The sequence below is a fragment of the Scardinius erythrophthalmus genome (assembly GCF_964197995.2).
Source record: "Scardinius erythrophthalmus genome assembly, chromosome: 13".
NCBI lineage: Eukaryota > Metazoa > Chordata > Actinopteri > Cypriniformes > Leuciscidae > Scardinius > Scardinius erythrophthalmus.
In genome coordinates, this window is record NC_138233.1 from 31,183,637 (window position 1) to 31,209,414 (window position 25,778).

General features: G+C 35.7%; 1 protein-coding gene across 1 annotated transcript in view; it reads left to right on the forward strand.

Annotated features, from left to right (window-relative positions):
• The first annotated feature begins 6,928 nt into the window (after window positions 1-6,928).
• The window catches only part of fam199x (family with sequence similarity 199, X-linked), a 107,116-nt gene continuing 88,266 nt past the window's right edge, over window positions 6,929-25,778 (forward strand). Inside the window, exons 1-2 of the mRNA XM_081382552.1 lie at window positions 6,929-7,033; window positions 9,842-10,015. Of these exons, the coding sequence (XP_081238678.1) occupies window positions 9,849-10,015 (167 nt within the window). The 5' untranslated portion in view covers window positions 6,929-7,033; window positions 9,842-9,848. The remainder of the gene's footprint in view (window positions 7,034-9,841; window positions 10,016-25,778) is intronic.

Below are 25,778 nucleotides of genomic sequence, written 5' to 3' on the forward strand. Positions count from 1 at the left end.
TCTGTGTAAGAGGAATAACACATTAGTTGTGTTAAAGGTAATACAAAATGTATAGTCCTTATAAACACAGAGATGAGTTAAGAATCAACACAGGTTGTGTGTTAAATTTGACACAACATGTGTTGTCCCTGAGCACACACACTACATGTGTTAAAATCTACACAACATGTGTTGTCCCTGAGCACACACACTACATGTGTTAAAATCTACACAACGTGTCCCTGAGCACACACACTACATGTGTTAAAATCTACACAACACGTGTTAAAATCTACACATGTGTTGTCCCTGAGCGCACACACCACATGTGTTAAAATCTACACAACATATGTCATTTTTAACATCTCTTTTTACAGGTTGTGTTGTTTTCAACTCATATAATTTTATAAGAGCGCGCCGACACTCACCATCACTGTGAATGGTATGCAGTGTTTGCTATGTTCTCAAACAAACAGGCCAGTGTAAATACAAGTTATTTATATACAATATTTTGTCAGTTGCTACATTTTAATTAAATTCAAAGTGCAAACTCTGTTAACTGTTATCTCTTCATGAACTTTTGTCATTTCTTTACATTAGTTAGCATCCAAATGTTACATTGCAAATATGGAAACTTTGGACCGAATGAGAGATGCACGCAGCACGAAACCAATGTCCGTACAGTTTCAGTTTCGATTCAAATAAATTTGTTTAGGCTTGACGTTTAAAATAGGCTAAATGTTGTTTATAATAAAGGACACAATAGGCTATTATTATAAGCTATTAGGTTAGATTTTTATTATACGTGGCTACTTATTTTTCATTCTTCTTGTTTTCTGAATAGCATTTATTTAAGGATTTGACATAGGCTACAGTAAGGGGAGGTAAAATACGCATAGACATATGTTATTAATAGTGTTTATAATGTTAAAGTTGTATTTTATTTATTGTACACTATTTCTGAATAGGCTAATAATAAAATGCATTTGTTTCCCTCTCAACGTGACCGGTGCCCTGCGCACAAGCGCACATCTTTGAGATATAAATTAATACATTTTAATAAAAACACAAGGCCTACATCATAAAACTCAGAAGAGTATGTATTTAATATCTCTGTTGTTCTCTGTTCTCCGGTTGTTAAATAGTCTGAATGACAGTTCATGCGTTTACGTTAATATAGGCCTATTATATAGTCAATGCATTATCTTTTCTTTTTGGATTCGTGTTAAAAATATTTAATTTACAACTAATTATATTGATTTATATCTTCATTTATTATTTTAAAAAAAATTACTGGGCGAGGGCGACCATGGTAGGCTAACAGCCGCCATTTACCCCGCATACCCAGCTAATGCAAAGCGTAGGTGAATTTATATCTACACAGAAGAAAGCCCTGTCTAGTCTATTCCCCAGTACGGGTTGTGTCGAACCATTCGTTAGTCTGATTGTTTGATGAAAAAAAAGATGAAATGTAGTTGCAATAAACGCGTTAAGAATCCGCACAACGGAGGACCCTTATCCTGCAGTGCAGAACTAAGGAAGAACTGATGAAGGTGTTACAATATATTCGGTTCCTGAAATATTTGGTTCCAATGGGTGGAGCTACCATGAATATTTACAAGACCATAGCGTGGGCGGGGCGACAAATACAAGCGAGTGGAACGGAAATTATTAGCGTGAGCGCCTGCTCGTTTTGTTTTATGGATTATTTATTTCAAACAGGTAATACATTTGAACGAAGTTAATCTTAAACTAGTCGTATATATTTTATAAATAATTCATCGTTTTGTAGCATGTGTTTCAGTAGCCTACTCTGAGTTTACCTGAACTGAACTAATCCTGGAAGCGTTGCAAGACCTACATTAAAGGCATATTTCTCCAAATTTTCCCAGATTAGTTGTTGCTGACATTATAGAACTTTTGGTTTCTCATGAGTAACTGAGATTAGGATTTTTAAAGGTGTGTGATTGCTGTTTAATTAAATATTTACAAATAGATTCTTTCTTGTGTCTTTATTCTGTCTCCCAAAGTTGTCTGCATATTATTAAAATAGCCTTTAAATTATAGGCTGATAGCTCAAGACGACATAAGAACTTGGAGTTGCATGTTGCATGCTTTGGATGTTGCTTTATACTGACTCAACTGAAAATGTTTTTGATACACAACCTTTACTTTATCAAAGGTTATCATAAATGTTAAGCTTCAGATGCATTAACAGTTGTTTTCTCTAGCAATGCTTTAGAACAGTGGTCAAATTAACTGATAATAATGACTAACCATTAATGATAAAATTAGGCCTACATCTTATCAGTTTAGTAATGTTATCATTCTTATGTAATCTTTTTGTAAACAAGTGAACAGAAAAAGGCAGGGGTATACCAAAATATTAAGGAAAGGTATATTTGAATGGAAAGGTATATTTGAACAAATACATATTTGAATAATATAGTAAATATTTTATTAGTCCTGCTGTATTCATTTTGTCCTTGATCCCATTTTTTTCTCTTGTCTAACATTCTTGTTTTTACAGCTGAATATGAATAAAATATGTAATTTTTAATTTAAAAATTATTTCGAGTTAATGAATGAATGCTTTAAAAAAACAGATGTTTTTGTTTATCAGTTTTAAACAGTCTAGAATAGATCATATTTAGGTAGATAACTTTATGCATATAGATTTATATTATAAAAATTATATATTATATTCTTTAAATGAGAATACTTTTTAATTATATGTCCATATCCCACCACACCTGAGAAACTGAACTCTATGTCTGTGCAATTTACTATTGTACACAGCTTTGGCCAATAAATAATTGGTTTAGTACATATAGTTTGTGAAGCATTCAACATCCAATTAGCTATGGTGTTTTAAAATAATAACGAGTCTCAACCACAATTCATAAACCTACCCATCTTTGTTGAATTTGTCACTTGGGCTGTCAATATAGATAAGGAAATGTTTAAAACCTTGTATGAATTGAAAAAATCTGGAAAGGTGCCTCATGGTGTTTCTAAAAGAAATTAAAAATATGTCCTTCTTAGAAGGGCACAGAACTTCACAATGAGAGGTGAGTTAAGTAACACCACTACTTTTAGATGATTTATACTATATTATACAGTGAGGTTTTTATTTGCCCTAGATGCAAACACCCTTAATTTTGTGCATGATATCAATGAAAGAAAATTAGAAATTTAAAAACTAAATTAAATGAATCAATTTGCTAGAGTTTTGTCATTTGTCATTTGTTATGTTTTATTACAATTAAGTGCACTTACCTTTGGAATGGTACATTCAAAACTACAAATTGCACAAACTGAGTATAAAATTACTTTAGTTGGACCTTGTATACATCAATGCAATTGAAATAATTATCACTTAATTTGACCAATGTTCTAAAGCATTGCTAGAGAAAACAACTGTTAAAGCAACTGAAGCTTAACATTTATGATAACCTTTGACAGTTGTGTATCAAAAAGATTTTCAGTTGAGTGTAAAGCAACATTCAAAGCATGCAACAACATGCAACTCCAAGTAGCCTATGTTGTCTTGAGCTATCATCAAGCTATTTCAATAATAGCCTACAGACAACTTTGGGAGACAGAATCAAAACACAAGAATATATTTGTAAATATTTATTTAATCATGCAATAATATACATTTAAAAAGCTTAATCTCAGTCATTCGTGAGAAACGAACAGTTAGCAGTATAGGACAAAACGCGATCTGAGGCGCTCGCGCTAATAATTTCTGTTCCACTCGCTTGTACACTCAAAAAAATAATCTGTTGAACGAACTTAATTAAATTAAGGAAAGGTTTTCCACGAAATTGAATTACATTTGTCCAACAAAATCTAAATAGTTTGAAATAATGTGTTGTAATCTTGTTGTATGAATTTAAATTAATTTAGTCATTCCTGCTAGATAAAGTTTTGTCGGGTTGACTACATTTAGTTTTTGACCTGCCTTAAATAACCAACATTATAATTTTAGTTAATTTGACTCTATGGTCACTTCTATTGATAGACACTAATGTTCAATTGAATTATTACTTGTGCAGGTCTGTGAGCAAGGTTTACACAGTGTATACTGAGTGCCCACAGTCTGAACATGAGGTGTTATGCACATATAGCATAATACTGAGCCCACAGCCTAAACACAGTCGCCACTCTTCTGCAAAATGGTAACCACAAAATTCAAAAACATTACAGAAAGTCCTCTAAGTTTATAACATAACTGAACATTAAACACTAACATTAACTAACAACATCTTTCCATTTACTGAAAAACACATAAAATAACACTTTTTCCCTAAATTGACCCTCTTAATGCAGTCCCTTGCAAAGCATGCTGGGAACTACAGATCCACTGCCCGGTTAGATTTCAACAACAATGATTCATGTAGTTTTCACACAAATGAATTAGGTTGATTGAACACAATTAAATTAAGTTGTGACAATATTAAACAATCGTGTTACTTTGGCTTATTGTAATTAATTATTTTAACAAGAGGCCAAAATTATTTTTTTGAGTGACATCCGGTTAAGACGAACGAAAAATATTCATGTTGACTCAATTAAAAAAAATTTGGTAAACCAAATTTTAAAAAAATTACATTGATTACATTTAATGAAATTAAGCTGGAATCATTTCTATGAAGGGTTGTGTTGTATATGCTCATTTTAATTAATGAAATTGAACAAAGAGCTAAAATCATTTTTTTGAGTGTATGCCCCGCCCATGCACGCTATATGATCTCATGAATATTCATAGTAGCTCCACCCATTGGAACCAAATATTTCAGGAACCGAATATATTGTAACACCTGTTCGGACAGTTATTTAAAATCGGAATTTCTCTTAAATAAAAAAAAAATCTTTGGAGACTTTTGAGATATTGTAAGTACACAACTGGAGGAAATATATCACACTGTGCAAGATATTTTCAGAAATTTTATTACAAAATTGTTATTGGAGCTTTAAATGTGTCTAGACTCTGTTTATGGTGATTTCTACATCCATTTAAGCCCATATCTTATTTCATGTATGGGATGTATTTATTGTATGTATTTTAATAGTTATAAACATTTTTTAATTCAATACTCTGTAATTTCTGTTTTAATTTTACAAGCCTAACCAGGGACAGGGGTTGCAAATTAGTCATGGCTATAAACCTGTATGCATGGCATCTACTTTGTATTCTTTATAAAGCAATGCATTTGTCCCTGTCAAATAAACATTAAATAAATAAATAATGCTGCATGTTGCTTTATTTAACCGCCAGTAAAGGTGTAGTTGCTGATGCTTTACTTTATTTTTGCGTTCTTTCTTTGGCTGCCATTGACAGTCATTGACCATTTTTTAAAGATTTCATTTTTTTACAGACTGTCACAATGGGATACGCTGATGTGGCTACCCATTAAAATGCTATATGTCTGTAAACTAGTTGCTCAATTATTTTAACAAATTGTTTTAACATCTTTATACAATATATTATAAACTGATATTTTCTGATATTGGTCAAGGCCATTATTAATAGCCTATACTCCTTTCTCTTAATTCACTCTTCTCTATACTTTCATTTTTGTTGTCTACACACAAGTATCAATATGCAATTAATAACTATATTCATTTTTTTTAATTGCTTGAGTGAAATACAAAACGTGCCTCAGAAAAAAACTTTTTCAATTCAATTAAAATAAATCCAAATAGCAGCAAAAAACATAAATACAAAGGCAAAATAGGACAAAAGAAAAAGGAGCTTAATCAACATAATATACTTCTAAAAAAATACTTTTTATATTTTTCATAAAATGTAAAGATTCGGAGAAACTCCTTTTGCAAAAGAGAGTGGAAGGAATGAATTTTTTTTTTTACATTATTTATCTGCATATGTGTATAAAATGGTTGGCCCAAGCTACAATATTATTAACTAAAAACTTAACATCCAGATTCAGAGTGAAAAAACAAACAAACAAACAAACAAACAAACAAACTTTATAATTTTGAAATCAGACTATTTCAAATTTAACCAAACATGATGGTAGGCCCAGAATTTTCTAGAAAATGTGCATGAATAAAATAAATGTTTCAATGACTCTATATCCGCTTTACAAAAAGTGCATTCCAAGTTAAATCTATGTCTGAGAAACTCTTTATAAGGATAAATGACATTAATAATTTTATACCAAATCTCTTTTGCCTTTGGGAGGAAAAGGAAAAGAGAGGTAATGTTAATCTGATTTAAACCACTTTCACTTTAGAGAAAACAAAACAGAGATCTCTTTCAAACTTTCAAAGGAAAATAGTCTTATTATTAGGCTACTGCAGATGTCTTCCAAAAAATTAAGACCACAAATGAATATATTACTCAGTCTTGGTATCACAGTTAAGACAATGCATCTTGAACAGTACAGAGGAATGGCTTTTAACAATATAAAATATCTGCGTACAAGTGGTTTTGTACTTTCCAGTAAAATCATGACTGAGGAAGTTCCTTTCTCCAACCACTATGTGTAGGCTAACATATCCATCCAATAATAAAAGAACAGAGAAGAACGCATGTGAAGATGCATGTTATTCCACAGAGAACAACTTTATGGGGCACTATACGGTTATCCGGACCACACGTGACCACACGTAAATGTAGGCTACTATACGGTTAACCTAACCCTAACCCTACCCAAATAGGTGTGGTCCAGATAACCGTATAGTTCCCTTTATGGGGAAAAATTGTGTCACTCTGTCAACATTTTGCAGCTGCTCTTTTAGGAGTATGCGCTCGATTAGTCACAATCCTCTTATTTAACGGTTCTGGTCACATCCATCCAGATTTTAGGCTTGACGAATCACCCATGTGTAAGAAAAACGGCTCGTTGATCAGTACAGTAGGGGGCGACAATGCTCCAGAGAGTGGATAGCCATTCATCAAGAAGAAGACATTAACATCAGAGGAAAACAATGACGTCAATTGAGTGACGTATCAAGCGGATGAGGATTGAGATCTGATGTTCGTGCTGGTCATATTGAACGCTTAAAACAGATAATACAGCAGGTATATGTAAAATATAAACATTAAAGTATTTAATTAATGTTTATGTTATTCCGAGTGCAGTTATCATGCAGGTTAGAGAGTGAATGTTTTCGGTCATGAGTTTACGGAGGTGGAAGGATAATCGCGAATATGATGAGATCCTAGTTACTAAAATAATGAAGAAATCAATTAAATGTTTTTACTTATTCCCACTAAATGAACGGCAAAAGTCATTTATTCTTCAACTGTGATTTAATATAGGCCTAACTGATGATTATAGCTGCTGTGTAGCCTGGTAGCTGGCCTGCTAGCAGAGCTCGGAGTATTTACAATATCACAATATCATTTAATTCAGACAGGAGAGCATTTAATACACTGTTATATTCACTATATTTTACAGCCTTAAATATCATGACCCTTTATCATCATATAAATGTTTTAATGGCATGGACTTTGTATTCTAAAATTTCCACTCTTATATGCTACCTTATACTTTCTCTGAATATTATTCAAAATAATTAATTTTCATTATTTATCATGTTTTTTTTGTTGTTTCTAACTGAATTCATTAGTATAGTATAATTTTATTGCTGAATGTGAGTTGTTAATTGTTTTGTCAAATAATTTATTATTATGATTTTATTGTGTAAGCAAAACATGTGCTCCTTACATTCCTGATTACCTCTAGTGTGCAGGGGTGGTTATATGTTTTCATTCTCAGTGAGGCTTTAACCCTCAGTCAGAATCTGTAGCAAGAGACCATTACCTAAGTGGTGCATCTTTAAATCAACCCCACTATATTATTATACTAAGTCAAAAGTAGCCTACCGTAGGGCTGCTCGATTATGACAAAAATCATAATTGTCGATTATTCCCTTGAAATTGTAATTGCAATTATTAACTACGATTATCATAATTTACATTGAATGGTGTTTTGAATAGCTATATGCCATTGTTTGAAACGACTGCATGCCGAGAAAACACTCAGTTTCAGTTTTTTTTCGATTTTCTATCACATTAAGCTTCAAATGTCCAATATATTTATTTATTTAAAGAAACCAAAGTAAAAAAAAACTTAAGATAAGCAGTAGAAAGAAAAAAAACACATCTTAAGCACACAGAATATTGTAAGTGTACTTGTTTTTTGTAATTGCGCCTTTAAACGATTACATAATTGTGGCATCCGTAATTGTAATCGCGATTACAAATTCGATTAATTGTGCAACCCTAGCCTACCGGTACTTAAATTGGTACTAAATCAATTCAATATTTTTTAAATGATACAATACCAGTCTTTTGCAGTACAGTTCAAATCGGTACACGTAGGCTATTGTTTTACTAACAGAACATTGTCATCATATCAATATTATTAACAAGTAGGCTATCACTATTAACTAGCTAAAAAACAAAAATATTGACGCAGGGCACTGTTGAATCGCTTTTTTTTTATCAGATTTTTTTTTTAGATTAGCTATTTATTTGCCTCGTCAAATCATTCACTGGCCTTGCTTAAATAAATAAAGTTATTGCTTTCGTTGTTTTCTACCTATGTAGTAACCTTACGATACCAACATTTTAGATGGCAGTGAAATTACACAATTCTCGATTCCAATTTACAATCACAGCTAAAACTAATACTAGCCTAACTAAAATAAAGTTCAAACATTAAAGACAAGTAAACATTGATTATAAAATAAGGAATTAACTAATTTCAAGCAATATCACAAATAAATACAAGAGAACAAAGATACTAAACTCTTTATAGTAGGCCTTTGTGAAAACTGTTTTACTGTATGAAGTAGGCTAAATGTACAAAGATACAATTAAAGCTACAGAAGTTTATTTAGTTAAGAGCAGTGAGTGATTATCTATTTTTCTTTTGTTGTTTGGTTGACATTAATGAAACACAAGGTATGTGATTCGGCTGTCGTTTAACACCTAATGATGTCGATTAGGACTGTGTTTACATGGATGCTTGTCAAAACGAGCATTTTTACATAATAGGCCTTTATCTCACTTACATGCTCGAAAAGCGGAAGCTTCAAATAGCAGCGTAATTAATGGCTATGTCCATAGCACAGGATTGTTGTGATTTATTAATGTAAAATTCAGCACAGATACTTTCTTCTAAAGACACCAGCCACAGTTTACAATCATTAACTGAGTATTGTGAAACAAAGAAAAAAGGTGTCTTAATATTCCGAAAATTTCCAACGCATATTTTGTGATTTAAAGGGGTCCTATAATGCTTTTTCAACATTAGTTAGTCTGTTATGTTGCTGTTTGAGCATAAAAACATGTGCTAAGCGGTGCCGATAACACACTGGGCTAGCTAACAATCACAGCATATTTTGTATTTCGGCTTCATTAGGCTTCATCGAAAATGAATAAAAACAACCAGGTTCAACCAGACTGGGGAGAGAGGAGCTGTAATAATGTAAAATGTGTGAAAAAAAAGTGTCTTTTGAACAATTAAGCATGATTACATATTCTAGTACACACACAAAAAAAAAAAAAAACAATACTTTGTAAAATGGCAAATAGGACCCCTTTAAATAATGTTATATATAATAAAGATAATAAAGTTTTGTAGTAAAATTAGGGTGTTGTCATGTCACCGTAAATAGTCATCAACTGTTCTAATGTGTAGTTAGTGTTAAGTTTGTATGTGTCTGACAGTTCAATAAGCTTTAGCCTAAAGCTTAACTGACAAAATGGCAGATAGCAACAAGGCTTCTCAGCGCAGCAATTTGATTGAATATTTAGGCTGTCGGTCATTTATTTGTTGTAAGGTTAATTCTGATGCCAGTATCTGTTCTTGTGATTTAGCTTGCAGATGTCTGAGCATGTCTATGAGAAGTTCCTTGCTCCAGAAGAGCCATTTCCACTGCTTTCACAGGGAGGAAACTTCAGTGAAAATGCCACGCTGGATATTAGCGACTTTGGGTGTCAATTGTCATCATGTCACCGAACAGACCCTTTACACCGCTTTCACAGCAGCAGGTAAGTGACTGGTGATTAGGTAGGAGTTTATATTAATATAAAGTGATAGTTCACCCAAAAGTGAAAATTCTGTCATTAACTTTCGTTAATCTTTGGAAAACAAATGAAGATTTTTTTGATGAAATCTGAGAGCTTTCTGTACTCTCCATTGAGCGCTACGCAACTACCATTTTGAAGCTTCAAAAAGTTCATAAACAGATCGTAAAACTAATCCATATGAATTGAGTGGTTTGGTCCAAATTTTCTGAAGAGATTTGATCGCTTTATATGATGAACAGGTTTAATTTAATTCACATTTAAACATTGATTAACAGACATAAACAGAAGCTCAATTGAACCTGCTTGACGCATAAGATATCCATATTTAAAACTTTATAAACTATAACTGGCTTCCGGTAATGGCCATATATGTTTCTAGTTCTGGCAGAAGAGTGACCTCTGATCTACGTATTACGTACGAGTAGCGTAAGCTTAGGTGAGAGTAGATGCCTCCCGCGGTTCAAACAAATAGGGCTGGGCAACAAACTCAATCTCCTCCTTTGGGCTGGGCGATAAAACAATAATGATAATTATTGCAAATTTGCAATATAATTTTCCTTGATTAAACTATAACAAGAGTTCGATAAATGTGGAACGAAACAGCACTACTCTTTTGAACCGCATGCCACGCAAACCGCTCTGCTCAAAGTTCAAACTAAAGCCAGCGTGGGCTTACATGTGTTTACTTGCTGATCTGTCTCGGTCACGTGACCACTAAACAGTGCTGTGAGGTCCAGTGAGAAGCACTTGAAGCGACAAACTGGAGAAACACAATGATACAGTCAGAAGGCTTTTCAATCTACAAATTTCCATCATTTACCATGAATTTACTGTAGTAACACTGACTGCACCATGTGGCAGAAATGTGGGATTTTCAAATTGAATTTTATTATATTATTTTTTTTTTTGTGATCAACATTTTTATTGTTTTTTTTTACTGGGGTTGGGGGGGGGGGGGGGGGGGTTACAGACATATCCAAAATCATATATGACCATATAAGAAAAACTAAAAGAAAATGAACAATGAGGAGAAAAGACATCAATGGTAAGACAGCACATACTGTACAACATCAGAAACATGGGCGGCAGGTGTTTTACAACAATGATTATCTAGCTATTGTCCCTGGCCCAAGAGATTATCTTAGATGAGAAAGAATTCCAAGCTTGTACAGTCACTGGTCTTGCCTTGTTGAGTCGTGCAGTTGTAAGCTCAAGGTTGACAATGTTGACAAGACTATGGATCCAGAATGATTTCATACACATATCCGGAAAGAACCAGTTTTTCAAAATACTTTTCTTTGCTGAGGTAAACCCTGCAAACACCATTTTAAACTGAATTTGGTTAAGATTTATATCAGAATTATCATTAAGGAGACAGAAACCAGGACTGGGAACATAAAAAATGTCAAGTATATCTGCTAAAACTGAATTTACATGCAACCAGAACTTAGAGATAACTGGACACTCCCAAAACATGTGTAGAAACGTACCAGGTGAAGCAGTATTACATATATGACAGTTGTGAGTAGGTTGTAATTTCATCTGGAATCTCTTATAAGGTGTAATGTAGGCTCTATGTATGGTCTTGAAGTGAATTAGTTGGTGAGCTAGATTCTTAGAAGTCATACCTAGATTGCACCATATTCTTTCCCAATCTAGATTTATATTTAAGCTCCCCAATTCCCTGTTCCATATAGATTCAATTGGTAGAGCCTTAGCACTATGCTGAATTAGTGCACCATATATTAAGGAGACATAAGCTCTACCCCGTAATGGTGCAATCCATTGTAACATGGGATGAGAAGGGAGAGGAGAATTCCAGGGAACTCCATACGTTTTTAAGGCAGATCTTAACTGAAAGTAAACAAAATAAGCGGATGTGGGAAGAGAAAAGCGTGTTCTTAAATCTTGAATGGAACAGAGACCTTGAGTGTCATAAATATCACCCAGTGTATTCAGCCCAAGGGAGGACCAAGATGGTTGATTGAATGGTTTGTTGCCGCATAAAAATTTCTGATTATGCCATAATGGCGTGCTCTGACAGAATTTAGGTGGGCCGCCTATCCACCGTTCTGCTTTCTTCCACACTTGAATAGAGTTGGCAATGATGGGCCCAAAATTATTTTTTATTATTTTGTTTGCTACACTAGAGAATAGTATGTCTTGCAGTTTGTGTGGAAATATCTTAGCAGCTTCAATCAATCGCCATGCAGTGGTAGACTGAGGATCGACCCATGTGCTGAGTGCTCTGATCTGAAATGACCAATAATAAAGTTCAACGTTTGGTACTGCCAGACCACCAAGCAGTTTGGGTCGTTGCAATGTCTTCAGACGAACCCTAGGTCGTCTACCATCCCAAATAAAACTGGAAATCATGGAGTGGATTTCTTTAAAGTAATTTGGAGGGGGGCAGAGTGGTAACATAAAAAAGAGGAAATTGAGACGGGGCAATATATTCGTTTTGACTGTATTAATTCTACCTTGAAGAGATGTTTTCAGATTCCTCCATCTATGAATGTCTACTTTTATTTTGCTTAATATAGTGTTAAAGTTGTCTTTGGTAATTGTATGTATGTTTTTATAGATCGTAATACCCAGATATGTGAAAGAGCTTTTGGACTGGATATCGATGGGAATAGGAAACTTTGGGTGTATATTATTTAGAGGCATAAGTGCCGATTTTGTCCAGTTAATTTTGTAGCCTGACAGGCTGCTAAACTTATCAAATTCCTTAATAACTGGATCAATAGAGGAATCAAAATTATCTAAGAACAAAATTATATCATCCGCATACAGAGATATAATATGATTATGATGACCAATTTTCATAGGGGAAGCTGTAGATTGTCTAATGGCTTGTGCTAGAGGTTGCAGAGACAGACAAAATAAAAGCGGGGAGAGTGGACACCCCTGTCTTGTACCACGCTGTAGTGTAAAAGGAGAGGAGATCAAGTCCCCTGTTAAAACACTCGCCAAAGGTGAGTGGTAGAGTGCCTTGATCATTGAAACAAAGCCCTGCCCGAAACCAAATCGTTGTAACACTGCCCACATATATTCCCACTCTATCCTGTCAAAGGCTTTCTCTGCGTCGAGTGAAAATACGGCACAAGGATTTGGGTGCGTCTCTGCAAACTCTATAATGTGTAGCAGCCTTCTCATGTTATCAGCTGCATAGCGTCCCTTAATAAATCCTGTTTGATCCTCATTGACTAGCGATTGAATAACTTTTTCCAGGCGGAGAGCAAGTACTTTGGCATATATCTTAAGATCACTTGTAAGTAAAGATATTGGTCTATAACTAGAGCACTCTAAAGGATCTTTACCTTTTTTCAAAAGTAAGGTGATGAGTGCAGTTTTTTGGTCCCTATGGAAGGTCCCATTTTTGATTGCAAAATTAAATGAATTCAGCATGAGTGTGCCCACCATGTCCCATAGTTCTAAATAAAGCTCTGGAGGGAGGCCATCCAAGCCAGGCGACTTGCCTTTATTAAGACATTTTGCTGCTCTATGTAATTCATTCAGCTCTAATGCAGCTTCCAGATCATCTTGATCAGTTTGATTGAGACAGGGAAGGTCTAATTTATCAAGAGAATGTTTGTTGGTAGAATCTTCAAAAGAAATCTCTGATTTGTACAAGTTTTCATAGAAGGTTAAGAATGTATTATTAATGGCCTGCGGGTTAGTAGTAATTTTACTCTCAGGTGTGTTTATTGCTGGAATCTGCGCTTTCGTTTCACATTCCTTAAGCATTAAAGCCAGTAGGTGACTAGGCCTCTCTGCTTCAAAATAGTACTTTTGTCTGGTTCTATGCCAAATGAATTCCGCCTTTGATATGGCCAGTGTATTGTATTCATTTTTTAAAGATGCCAGCAACTTAGACTGATCATCTGAAAAACTATGTTTTTGTAGATTTTCTAAAGATTCTATTTTATTTTCAAGATTTGTGATCTGGGAAGCTTTTGTTTTAGCTAACGTTGAGGAGACTGAAATACAGAAACCCCGAATAAAGCACTTTGTGGTCTCCCATAGAACTTGTGGATTGGAACAATCCTTTGTGTTAATATCTAAAAAATATTTTAGTTGACCTTTAAGTGAACTAAGGAATCCAGAGTTAGTTAGTAACGATGTATTAAAACGCCACCTAGGGGCCTTTGTTTTAATGTTGGGCAGATCAATGTTACATAAAAGTGCAGAGTGGTCAGATATTAGAATTGGTAGTATTGTAATGGACGTGTGTCCTGCAATAAGGGTTGGGCTAAGAAAAATATAATCTATTCGGGAAAATGTTTTATGTCTATTGGAAAAAAATGTGTAATCTCTAACAGTAGTATTCTGTATACGCCAAATATCCACAAGATTTAAATCTTTGAGGAGCGACTTCAATAAGGTAGATGAAGGATTGCCTGCTGCATCATTATTAGATTTATCAAGAGATGGGTTAAGGACTGCATTGAAATCACCTCCCACCACTAAAGAACAGTCATTTTGTTCTAACAATATATTTCCAATGTAAGAAAAAAATTCTCTGTCAGGCTCATTTGGGCAGTATATGGATGTGAAAGCTAATTTATGATTAAATATACACACACGGGCAAAAGCAAGTCTTCCATTCTCATCATTTCCAGTATTATTTATATTGCATGATATTTTTCGATTAAGAAGGATGCATACTCCCTTGGTCTTATTTAGGGCGCATGACGATACAATTAATTTGTAATGTTTATTTTGAAATCGAGCCACATCGCATTGTTTTAGGTGTGTTTCTTGGATCAGTGCAATATCTGCCTTTTTACGATATATATACTCAAGCACACGAGTGCGTTTAATAGCGGAATTTAGGCCATTCACATTAAGTGACAATATATTCAGTGATTGCATCGACATATACCGCTAAGATCTGTCTTAGTATATAAATGTGTTAGTAAAGATATAAGCATGTAAACATCCTGCCGATTACCGTACTGATGTCCTAAAACTGATGTTCTATCAAAAAGTATGAATATGTCTGTCAAGGGCAGGGAATGGAAAAAACTATATACAAAAACAAAGGCAGACCGCACAGGTAAAAATCCGTAGGTCTGCAAGAACATAAACAGTGTCTGATCCGTGACCAAACCACCCCAATACACAGCAATAGAATCAGATAAACACACACAATCTTAAAGGCCATGTTGCAGGTTAACAACCACTGTCGATTAATGGGTACATAAATCACTCAAGATATGTATATCATTTTTAAAATGTCCCAAAAATGGCCTTAAAGACCAGTTTTTTACGTTTTTGGTATTAACGGTTTTTTTACGCAACTCGGTGATGACGTCACGTTGGGGAGAAGTGGAGGAAAGCTAGCCTCAGCCTAGTATTATGGTGCGTTCAAAGTCATCTCGTATAGATCGTATTTACGAGTTGAACGCAATTAAACGCCACCACAATGTCGTAAATACTTAATAATTAAATGCATGGTCCGAGGAGAATGAGTGGAGAGTTGGTGAAGTGTTCTGGTGAGTTGCTATCATTTAACAACGCAGCAATGAGCACTGGAGGTATAGTCTACGAGCAGCAGTGCACAATAACGACACTTTTTTTTTCTTTTCATCTACAAATAGAATCAAATAGGCATCATGCTAGCTATATGGGTGTTTCTAAGCGTTTATCTCTTCCTCCGGTGAAAATGTTGTTGCAAACGTAGCCGCCGCGTGTCTGTCGCTGTGTTCGGCAGGTGCTTGTGTGAGTGGTGCCGTCCCATGGAAACTGCGTTGGAAAGCTTGTGCTGTAGGGAAGTGAGTGTGTTTTGGTCGCTGGTCGAGGAGCTCACCCCACACCAGATGTGACGTGCCTCACTCAGCATCAAGAGTTTTTACACCCAGCACAAACAGTAGATCACCATTGTCAATCTACCTAACGTTATATATTTCTATATTATCTATCTAGCTGCTAGCTATCTATGCTATTGCTAACGTTATGCTATCTGGCTGTCTGCCTATCTCTCTATACTAGCCTATCTATCTATCTATTTATCTGTCTGTCTATCTATATCTATTTATTTATCTATAATCTGCGCTAACGTTATCTGAATACTCTCGTCTGCTACTCGTCTCTCTAGTCACTCTCAATGCGGGCCGCGGGCTTTGGTAAATTCTCTCCCCAACGTGACGTAATGGCATTGTGGGGGAAAGGAGAGTCGTTGCAAACCGCTCTACTTTTTCTTATTATATTCCGCTTTGTGATACCCAACGACATAAAATACAATGGATAACAGTTTAAATGTTTATTACCAACAAGTAAATAGCACAAATTCGATGAAAAAAAAAACCTGCAACACGGCCTTTAATACATAAAAAAAAAAAAAAAAAAAAAAAAAAAAAAATTACATTCGACACATCTCAAACAGAGTAGGCAAGGCTATTTAGCATAAGTTAGTGTTACTAGTTTTAAAAAGCAACCAGTAAATATTAACTGAAGATCATTGTGGTGAGGACCCTGAAAATAAACATAGTCCCACAAAATGTTAGGTGATGATCATTCCTCCATGTCCACTAAATTGCCTTCTCTGGCGTGAGGAGGATTCCCGTGGTTGTTTTCTTTAATCGGGTTTGAAGCTACGTCAGTGACATCACCTTCGCGCCGTACCGGTGTTAAGGTGGACCTCCGCGGAAGAGAGTTGATAAAATCTTCGGCGGCCCGAGGGGAGTCGAACATCTTCTTTTCGCCGTAGTACTGCAGTTTCAGCCGTGCCGGATAGATGAGGAACGGCTCCAAGCCCATATCCCTAGCCTTCTTCATGGTAGAACTGAAGCTCTTTCTCTTTGCTGTTGTCGCGGGACTATAGTCGGGAAAGAATAGGATAGTGCCGGCTGTTGGCGCCGAGGCCTGAGCGGGAGGCTTGATCGGGCGAACGGATGCGCGTGCGCTGATAGCATTATGCTTCACTGGATAAACTTGACGTGCCCCGTTAAGGATAGCCGATCTGTCTTGCCAACGCAGTAATCTGAAGATGAGTGTGCGCGGCTTGTTGGACTTAGCCTCTCCTCCATCATATATGCGATGAGCCCGTTCAATGTCAATGTCACGGCCCACCAATGAGGGAATCCACTTGGGAAGATTGACTTTCAGGTAGCCGACTGCATCCGAACCCTCCACTGTTTCTGGTAAGCCAACCAGCCTTACATTATTTCTTCGTCCCCTATCCTCCAAATCTGTCAGTTTTGTGGTTAGCTGGTCTAGCTGTGTCTTTAGTTCAATAACCGATCGCCTGTCCTCTCGCGCGGCCGTCTGCACAGCTTCTACTCGGTCTTGAACCCGTTTAGTAGATTTGGCTACCTTTTCAAGTTCACTGCCGATCTCCTTCACTGTTTCATTCGTTTTTTGAATTTCTATTCGCAAGTCACGTAATGCTGGGGCCAAAATAGAATCCACAGCTTCCCTGACAGCGGAGGCTACGGCCACATCTAAACCACGTTGTTGTTCTTGGAGGGCTAGCTTTATGCCATTAGCAATAGCTGCATCGAGTTCTTCTTTAGAGATGGCAGAGTCCTTGAATTTTTTCTTTATAGGCGATTGTTCATTTTCCCTTTTCCGTGTTTCTTTGCTTGAGGAGGTATTCATGATGAGATAGATGTCGAAGTATTTTCAATTAATTGAAGGATTATTGAAAAAATAAGATTATGCGAGCAGAGCCGAAAACTACGCTGGCATCGCTGTCGATGGGTCACGTGATCCCTTTTTATTATATTATTAATGTAGACCAGTGGTTCTCAAAGTGGGGTCGGGGTCCGCGGCGCACTGCCTGGGGGTCCGTGGAAAGTTCGCTATAAAATATAAACATACCCGGAGAAAGTGCAGGGCCCATCGTCATTCATTACTCCCGCGCGTGTAACGTTAGACCAATGAACATTCGGCTTTTACATTAGCCAATCTACCAAAACATTTCCCTCAGGTTTTAACTTCACGTCTCACAGCTAATGAATGAATAAAAGCCAATTAAACAGGCGCATTGTGTTCATCAGCACTCCCCTCGCTTTAACTTTGGGCCAATAGAAACTCTGTTGTATTACGTCAATCTGTCAAAGTCGTTATTTCGACATAATATCTCGTAATTTCGCCATAATAAGGGGACATTCTTATCTGCATTAAGCCACATTAAGCGTTCTTATAATGGTTTTCTATGGGAGGAAAATGCTTAACGTGTAGGCTATGCATTTGTTGCGTTTAACGTTGCGTTCATATTCTGGGCTCATCTGATTTACATAGCCTACTTTGTTATGATTTTAGTATCATAATGATTAATAAATGCACGCACAATTATCCGTGAACTTGATTTGATCAAATGCCTTTCAACTTGTTTGTGAAAAATTCAGAATTAAATGAATGTGCAGCAATTTGCAGAGAGTCTGTAGGCCTACTATACTGTTGTAGCCATTAAATAAGCGCATTTAGTTTCATATTTGTTCAAATATTATGATGTTATTTTGTTTCGTTTATGTTGATTTATGAAAAGTGCAACAGCACGAGTAAGATAGAATGCGCAATATATCGAGAGACGTGGAGCGGGTTCTATGATTTTGACCACTTCATTAAGTTTTGTTTTGTAGAAAGCCTTTCTTTAAAGTGAATTTCGTTTTGTATAAATTGTATCTTAATTTTAATACATTTTTCATCAACCAATTGATTGTTTTTAATGAATAAGTTGCAAATGTAACAGACAATAATCATGGAGGCGCCCGCGCGGTCACTTGCCCTGCACGTTAACTGGAGCGCATCTCATCCTAACTTAACGAAACTCAGTGTATGCCTCACACTGACATGAGAAATACATCAAATACACAAAGCTTGAAATGTCTTTAAACGAAATAATTCAAAACGAAAAGAAAAAGGCTACTCTCTGATTATGTAATCCATGATGTGCATTTCTCTCTACAGGCGCGTTCACTGCGAATATGGCGATCGTCAACTTCATCTTTGCAGCCGACACTGTAATAAAAATCAATGCAGGCGCCACCGGATTTACAAACGCACATCTTGCTTGTTGTACGCACACATATTATAACATTATTATTAATTAATACATCTTTTAGAATATTTGACTGAATGCTGAATGTTGCGCTTGTTCAATTTAATAAAATTAAAACTTTAATTATGATCATTAAAATAATTGAATATTAAATATTTAGTGGCCAAGTTTAGCTCATTTATTAATAGTGTATATATATATATATATATATATATATATATATATATATATATATATATATATATATATATATATATATATATATATATATATATATATATAATTGCGCAGCCCCCCTGTCAATGATCTAGCACCCCCTCAGCACATGCGTTAACGATTTTGCCGGGGCTTCAGCCCCGAATGTTTTGAGTGTAGCCCTGAATGTTTTTTGAAAAGTTGACTGACAAAAATGAAACTGGGCAATAGCCTATGTAAACCCCTCGCCTTATTTCATTGTGCTTTGGCTTTGCTGCTGCTTTGCTGCTATATGTCAGTAAAACTTTCCTGTCGTATCAGCCATGTGCTCGCAGCGTGCACTCTTCAATATCAAGCGCAAATGCAGCCTGCACTGTATCACGCAAAAGAAACTACGAGCATGTACGTCGTGTTCTGTCGTCAATTAAGTATTGAAATAAATCAATATTGCAAAGTCGTCAAAACTGACTCGTGTCATAAAAAAATTATATTGTGACCAAAAATGTGGAAAAATACATCTAGCCTATAAGCAACCCAATTTGTCTAGATCTGTAATATTATTTCCTTTGTATAATGAGCTTGTCTTTGTTCTAAATTATATTGTATTTTTATTGTGAGTGTGAACTGCTGCACAGTCGTGATTTAGTCAGCTTGATTAACATTATTACAATGTATTCCTATTTAACACAGATGTTCTTTGCTAATTACAGAAACTATAAGCAAAATATAAGTATAGATATATATTTATAAAATAAACAAACAAAAGATTGCACTGGTGTTTGATTGAAATGTAACATCTAAATGCAAAATAATCCTTAAAAGATTTCTCATTTAAGGCCATTCCTGTTTGGAATATGTGATTGTGTATTGTCAACAATAGGAAGAAACATTCTCAATTTCCATTTTGTAGTGTGGATCATTCATTTCAACATTTATTCTCATTCTCATGTTTAAGAATCTGTTATCTGCTTGATAATTTATGCTACTGCCCACTTACATGCTTTTAAAGCTATTGTAATCCAGTTTTGGGGGGCCTTCAAACACCTTAAAATGCACATATGTAACTCCGAGAAATCCAAATTTTCTCGGGGGAGCATGCCCCCGAACCCCCCTAACTACCTTACATTTCAATGCACGTGTCTATGGGGTAATGTGGGCTGGTGTGGCTGTCCCCTGTATATAGACCTACAATATATATTATTATCTGTATCGAATCATGTTATCTTGTAACCCACCCCCAGCCCCTAATGTTTCAGGCTCAGCCCCTGATGTTTTTAAAACCTAGAAACGCCCCTATCCCATCTTTCTCTTTAGCCATTTAGCTATTACATTTAGCTATTACATTTGTGTTGCGGTTATGAGGGGGTCCTTGGAATTTTTTCTGCCCTATGAGGGGTCCCTATCTCCAGATAGTTTGAGAACCCCTGATGTAGACATGTATTAACCCTCTGGGGTCCTTCATTGAACACTCACACTCAGGACCTTCGGGTCAAAAATGACCCGGAGGGCAAAATTAATATATATAAAAAAAAATCATATATATATTTTTTTTATTGTTTTTAATAATATTTTTTCTTTTCTTTTTTGGTGTTTTGAGAGAATTTTATGATTTATAATTAATATTTATGCAATAATTATGACCAATTTTTTCCCATTGAATATAATGGAAAAATTATATTTATTTTTTTTAATTTATTTTTTTTATATATATTTTTTTTTCTTTTTTTTTTAATTAAAGCTGAAATGAGATGGGTGCCATCTGGTGGACACATTGAGCATTTTTATCAAGCAATAGCACATTTTTACCACTAGTGGATTTACAGCTCTCTGTAGAAAGGCTTGCGAATTCTAGTGATTTTTGCCTGAACAGATTTAGTCTGTTTTGCACTCTTGATGTTTTAGAGATTCACCCCTTCACTGTTGAGTCCCTTTTTTCTGCATTCTGGCTTATTTGTAGATTGTATGCACAAAAAATACTCTTGTGTTTTCATATTTTTGACAATTTCCCATTCATTTCCTATGGGGGTCATTTTTGACCAAAGAGCAGAAGTGTGACGACCACTTAGCATGCTTGGATCATGACCTCAATATTTTTTGTGTGTTTACATACCTAATACCATAAAAGTCACCTAGTTTCGTAACATTCCGATGAAGCTGTGATTTTTAAATATTCAAAACAGATTTTTGTTATCTGAATTTATTAGTGTATGTGTATAAAAGTGTGTGTGTGTGTGTCTGGATGTGTCTGTTTTGCACTCTTGATGTTTTAGAGATTCACCCCTTCACTGTTGAGTCCTTTTTTTCTGCATTCTGGCTTATTTGTAGATTGTATGCACAAAAAAACCTCTGTGTTTTCATATTTTTGACAATTTCCCATTCATTTCCTATGGGGTCATTTTTGACCAAAGAGCAGAAGTGTGACTACCATTTAGCATGCTTGGATCATGACCTCAATATTTTTTGTGTGTTCACATACCTAATACCATAAAAGTCACCTAGTTTCGGAACATTCCGATGAAGCTGTGATTTTTAAATATTCAAAACAGATGTTTGTAATCTGAATTTATTAGTGTGTATGTGTATAAAAGTGTGTTTGTGTGTGTGTGTGTGTGTGTGTGTGTGTGTGTGGATGTGTCTGTTTTGCACTCTTGATGTTTTATAGATTCACCCCTTCACTGTTGTGTACTTTTTTTCTGGATCGTGGCTGATTTGTAGATTGTACGCACAAAAAAACTCTGTATTGTCACATTTTTGCCAATTTCCCATTCATTTCCTATGGGGGTCATTTTTGACCCGAAGGTCCTGAGTGTGACTATTTTTTTTTACAGCCACTTAGACTACTCAAATCCTGTCCCCAATTGTTTTGGGTGTTCATATACCAAGTACAAAGTACCAACAAAGTCACCAAGTTTCGGACCATTCTGATGAAGCTACGATTTTTAATCATTTTTTATTTAAACGCTTCGGGTCATTTTTGACCCGAAGGACCCCAGAGGGAGGATCAATATAATTACAGTATTTTTTGTGATTAAGCTATAGTTTTTGTGCATTTATACTCAATGTATTTAGGCTACTGTTTTTCATACAAATACCATAGAAACCATATAGTTACATTTTACCATGGTATTGAGGTGCTATATGTGTGATTTATCTGTGGTGATCATGATCTAAATGTATGCTACTATTGAAGACCAATGGTTAATTTTAATAAACCTCAAACAGTCAGAATAATTTTACCATATAAAAATGAGGTTGTTTAAATTTTTACAGATGTTACTTTTTTAGGGGTGTAAATCGGACAGTTCAGCACGATACGATATCGATTCTCTCAGTCAGCGATACGATATTTGGCGATACCTCAAAAAAATTCTGTGATATGATTCAATTCGATTCAAGGCTATTTTTTTGTTTTGTTGGCAAAAGCAGATAACTCTACATTTCATGTTTCAGTGTTAAACAAAACCAAGTAATTGCTATGATACATAATAAAACACTCAGTTAATCTTAGTAACATTAATCTCTTCAGCTGACATAGATGCCTGACAAACTTTGTTGTTGTGATAACACGCAATTCAGCAATCTTTTCCCTCACCACTAACGTGCAGTTTCCGTAAAAAAAGTTCAGCTTTTCAACAAAACGTGTTTAGGGTTCAGTCAATCTTGTCAGTCATTTTTTCAGCTGAGAAATGTGAGGATGTGGAGTGTCAAAATATAGATACCATATATCAATATTTTATGTGTGGCATCGATGCATCGTATTGTTAGACGTTTGATCGATGCATCGATCCATATCGATGTATCGTCGTTACACCCCTAACTGTTTTTGGTAATGAACATACATTTACATCTGCAGAACTCAAATGTGCTAGCCTGGTAATACCAAACTCAGCTACTTCGCTTTGCTTCGTAGACAGAGTCTGGCATGGCATAATTGAAAAGCGTTTTCTTTCTTGCGGGGGGGCGCTTGTCTGAAGTTTAAAATCATTGGTTACCCGTAAGCCAATCACATAACGTTTGGTTATGGCGTGTGTTATGCGCATGTTCAGCCACATCTAACTTCCACTGTAAACACATGTATGATGCGAAAACAAAACCTTAGAGCGAAATACCGGAGTGAACATGGCTGTGAACGACTTTTGCAGATTATGTGAAGTAAATCTACGCATTCCACGGTACAATCAGTGTCTACGTCACGGCTCTCAGCCCGCCCTCTGTTCGTTGATTGGCTGGCTGTTTTCAGGCCGGAGAAAAACGGAAAGCTATTACGCTGTCTCAGACTGAGTACAGAAGCGAAATGAAATTGAGCGGAAGGAAGAAGTCTGACGTAGTCAGGCTACAAATGTGCATTTCTAAGAGAGAAAACATGCAATATTATTTATATTGTATTTGCAGCCTGAACCGCAAACTGTGCTCTGTCTTTTGTATAGGCATATTCCCTACACTGTTAGACCTTACCAGGTTTTTTTACAGTAAAATACTGGCAACACTGTTGTTGTTTACATCCTGTTTTCGGTTGAAGTCCATAGTAATCGATTGTCGAGTTCACGCGCATAGGTTTAGTTACCTACGATCACGCGGGTGAACTTGGCAATCGACTACTTTGGACTAAAGGTCCAAAATCACAAATCCACTTCTTATACAAATAATACTGGTGTTCCGCAAGGATCTATACTTGGGCCACTGTTGTTCAGTCTTTATGTTAATGATTTGCCTTTGGTTTGTCCCGATGTAGAAATTCTATTATATGCGGATGATGCTGTTATTTATGTACATAGCAGCACAAAACAGCAAGCTGCTTTAAAACTAACCAGTGCAATGAATTATATCACAACATGGCTTGACAGATCATGTCTAACATTAAATGTTGGTAAAACGGTTAGCATGTTCTTTTCAAAGCGACCATGTAGTGGTTCCAGACCCTGACATAATGATATCAGGTCAAAATTTGCAAGTTGTGACTGAATACAAGTATCTGGGTGTTTGGATTGATTCGAATCTCTGTTTTAGAACTCATGTTAAACGTATGTGCAAACGAGTTAGATTTAATTTAAGTAATTTTAGATTTGTTAGGGATTCATTCACCTTTAAAACTGCTATGATATATATGAATGCCATGAATAACCCACAAGCTGGGCACAAGCTAACAAGTCTACAATGAGGCCACTTGAAAGTCTTTATAAACATACTCTTAAAGTTTTAGTTCAGAAACCTAATAAGTTTCACACTTGTCAAATTTTAAATACCCATAGACTTAGAAGCTGGGAAAACTTGCCCATAGAGCTACCCATAGAGCTGGGAAAACTTGATCACTTACAGTAATCTTTGTCTAGTCTAAGATATTGCATAGTACGGCCCCACCTCCACTGAAGAGATTTGTTATGCAGAGAGCAGGCACTCATGTCACCAGAGGTATCACAAGAGGGGACTGTATCATTCCCACTCGAAAAAGTGCCTTTAGTCAGTCAGCTTTCTCTGTACCAGCAACTAAACAGTGGAATCTATTGCCAAGGATGATAAGAGAAACAGACACTTATCGTTCTGGTCAGCTTAAGAACTGGCTAATTGATAATCAGATATGTGCACATTAGATATGCGCTCCGAGAAAAGACCGTTAAAATCGATTCCCTTTTTTCGTTTTCGAAACTTGCGTTGGTTGGTCCGATCGATTGTGCAATCGATTTTCGAACGTAAAGTGACAGCCCTATTACACATTGACACTTATTATTTACCAGTGTGACTTTATTTCTGTCATACATCTACAGAAGTTGTTATTGAGATGTTTCATTGAAAATGTTTGGTTTGAAATTACCATTATAGAGATCAGTGTTTGCTTTAGTTGGGCTCCTGACCCTTGACTTTTTTTAACATATATTTTTCTCTTGCTTGAACTTTGTTTTTGCAAACCACACTTGTGCACACACACACACACACACACACACACACACACACACACACACACACACACACACACACACACACACACACACACACACACACACACACACACACACACACACACACACACACACACACACACACACACACACACACACACACACACACACACACACACACACACAGTTTGTGAATGCAGTTTGTTAAATTGAATATGATGACAAAATCATCATATAGCCTGTTCATTCATTAATCTCATTCAGAGTTTAATTCTGTATCAAAACTGTTATATTACCACTACTGTGAAACTACAGCAATGATTTACAATGACAATTTTTTTAACACATCATGTAAAAGCAAAGAAACAGAGCTACACTGTCTTGCAGGAGCACAGAGATATAAAAAAATCAGCCCATGTCTCTCAAAAATGGTGGCAATATTTTATTTATTTATTTTTTATTCATACTGCAGTGCATGCTGGGAGTTTTATACTATCCTGTAACCCAGCATGCATTGCGACATGAAAATTTTGATTGTCACCATTATTGAGATTCATATGCTGATTGTTGATGTTGATGTCTGTGTCCAAATAAAGGACGAGTTTAAGATGTTTTACTGCACTAT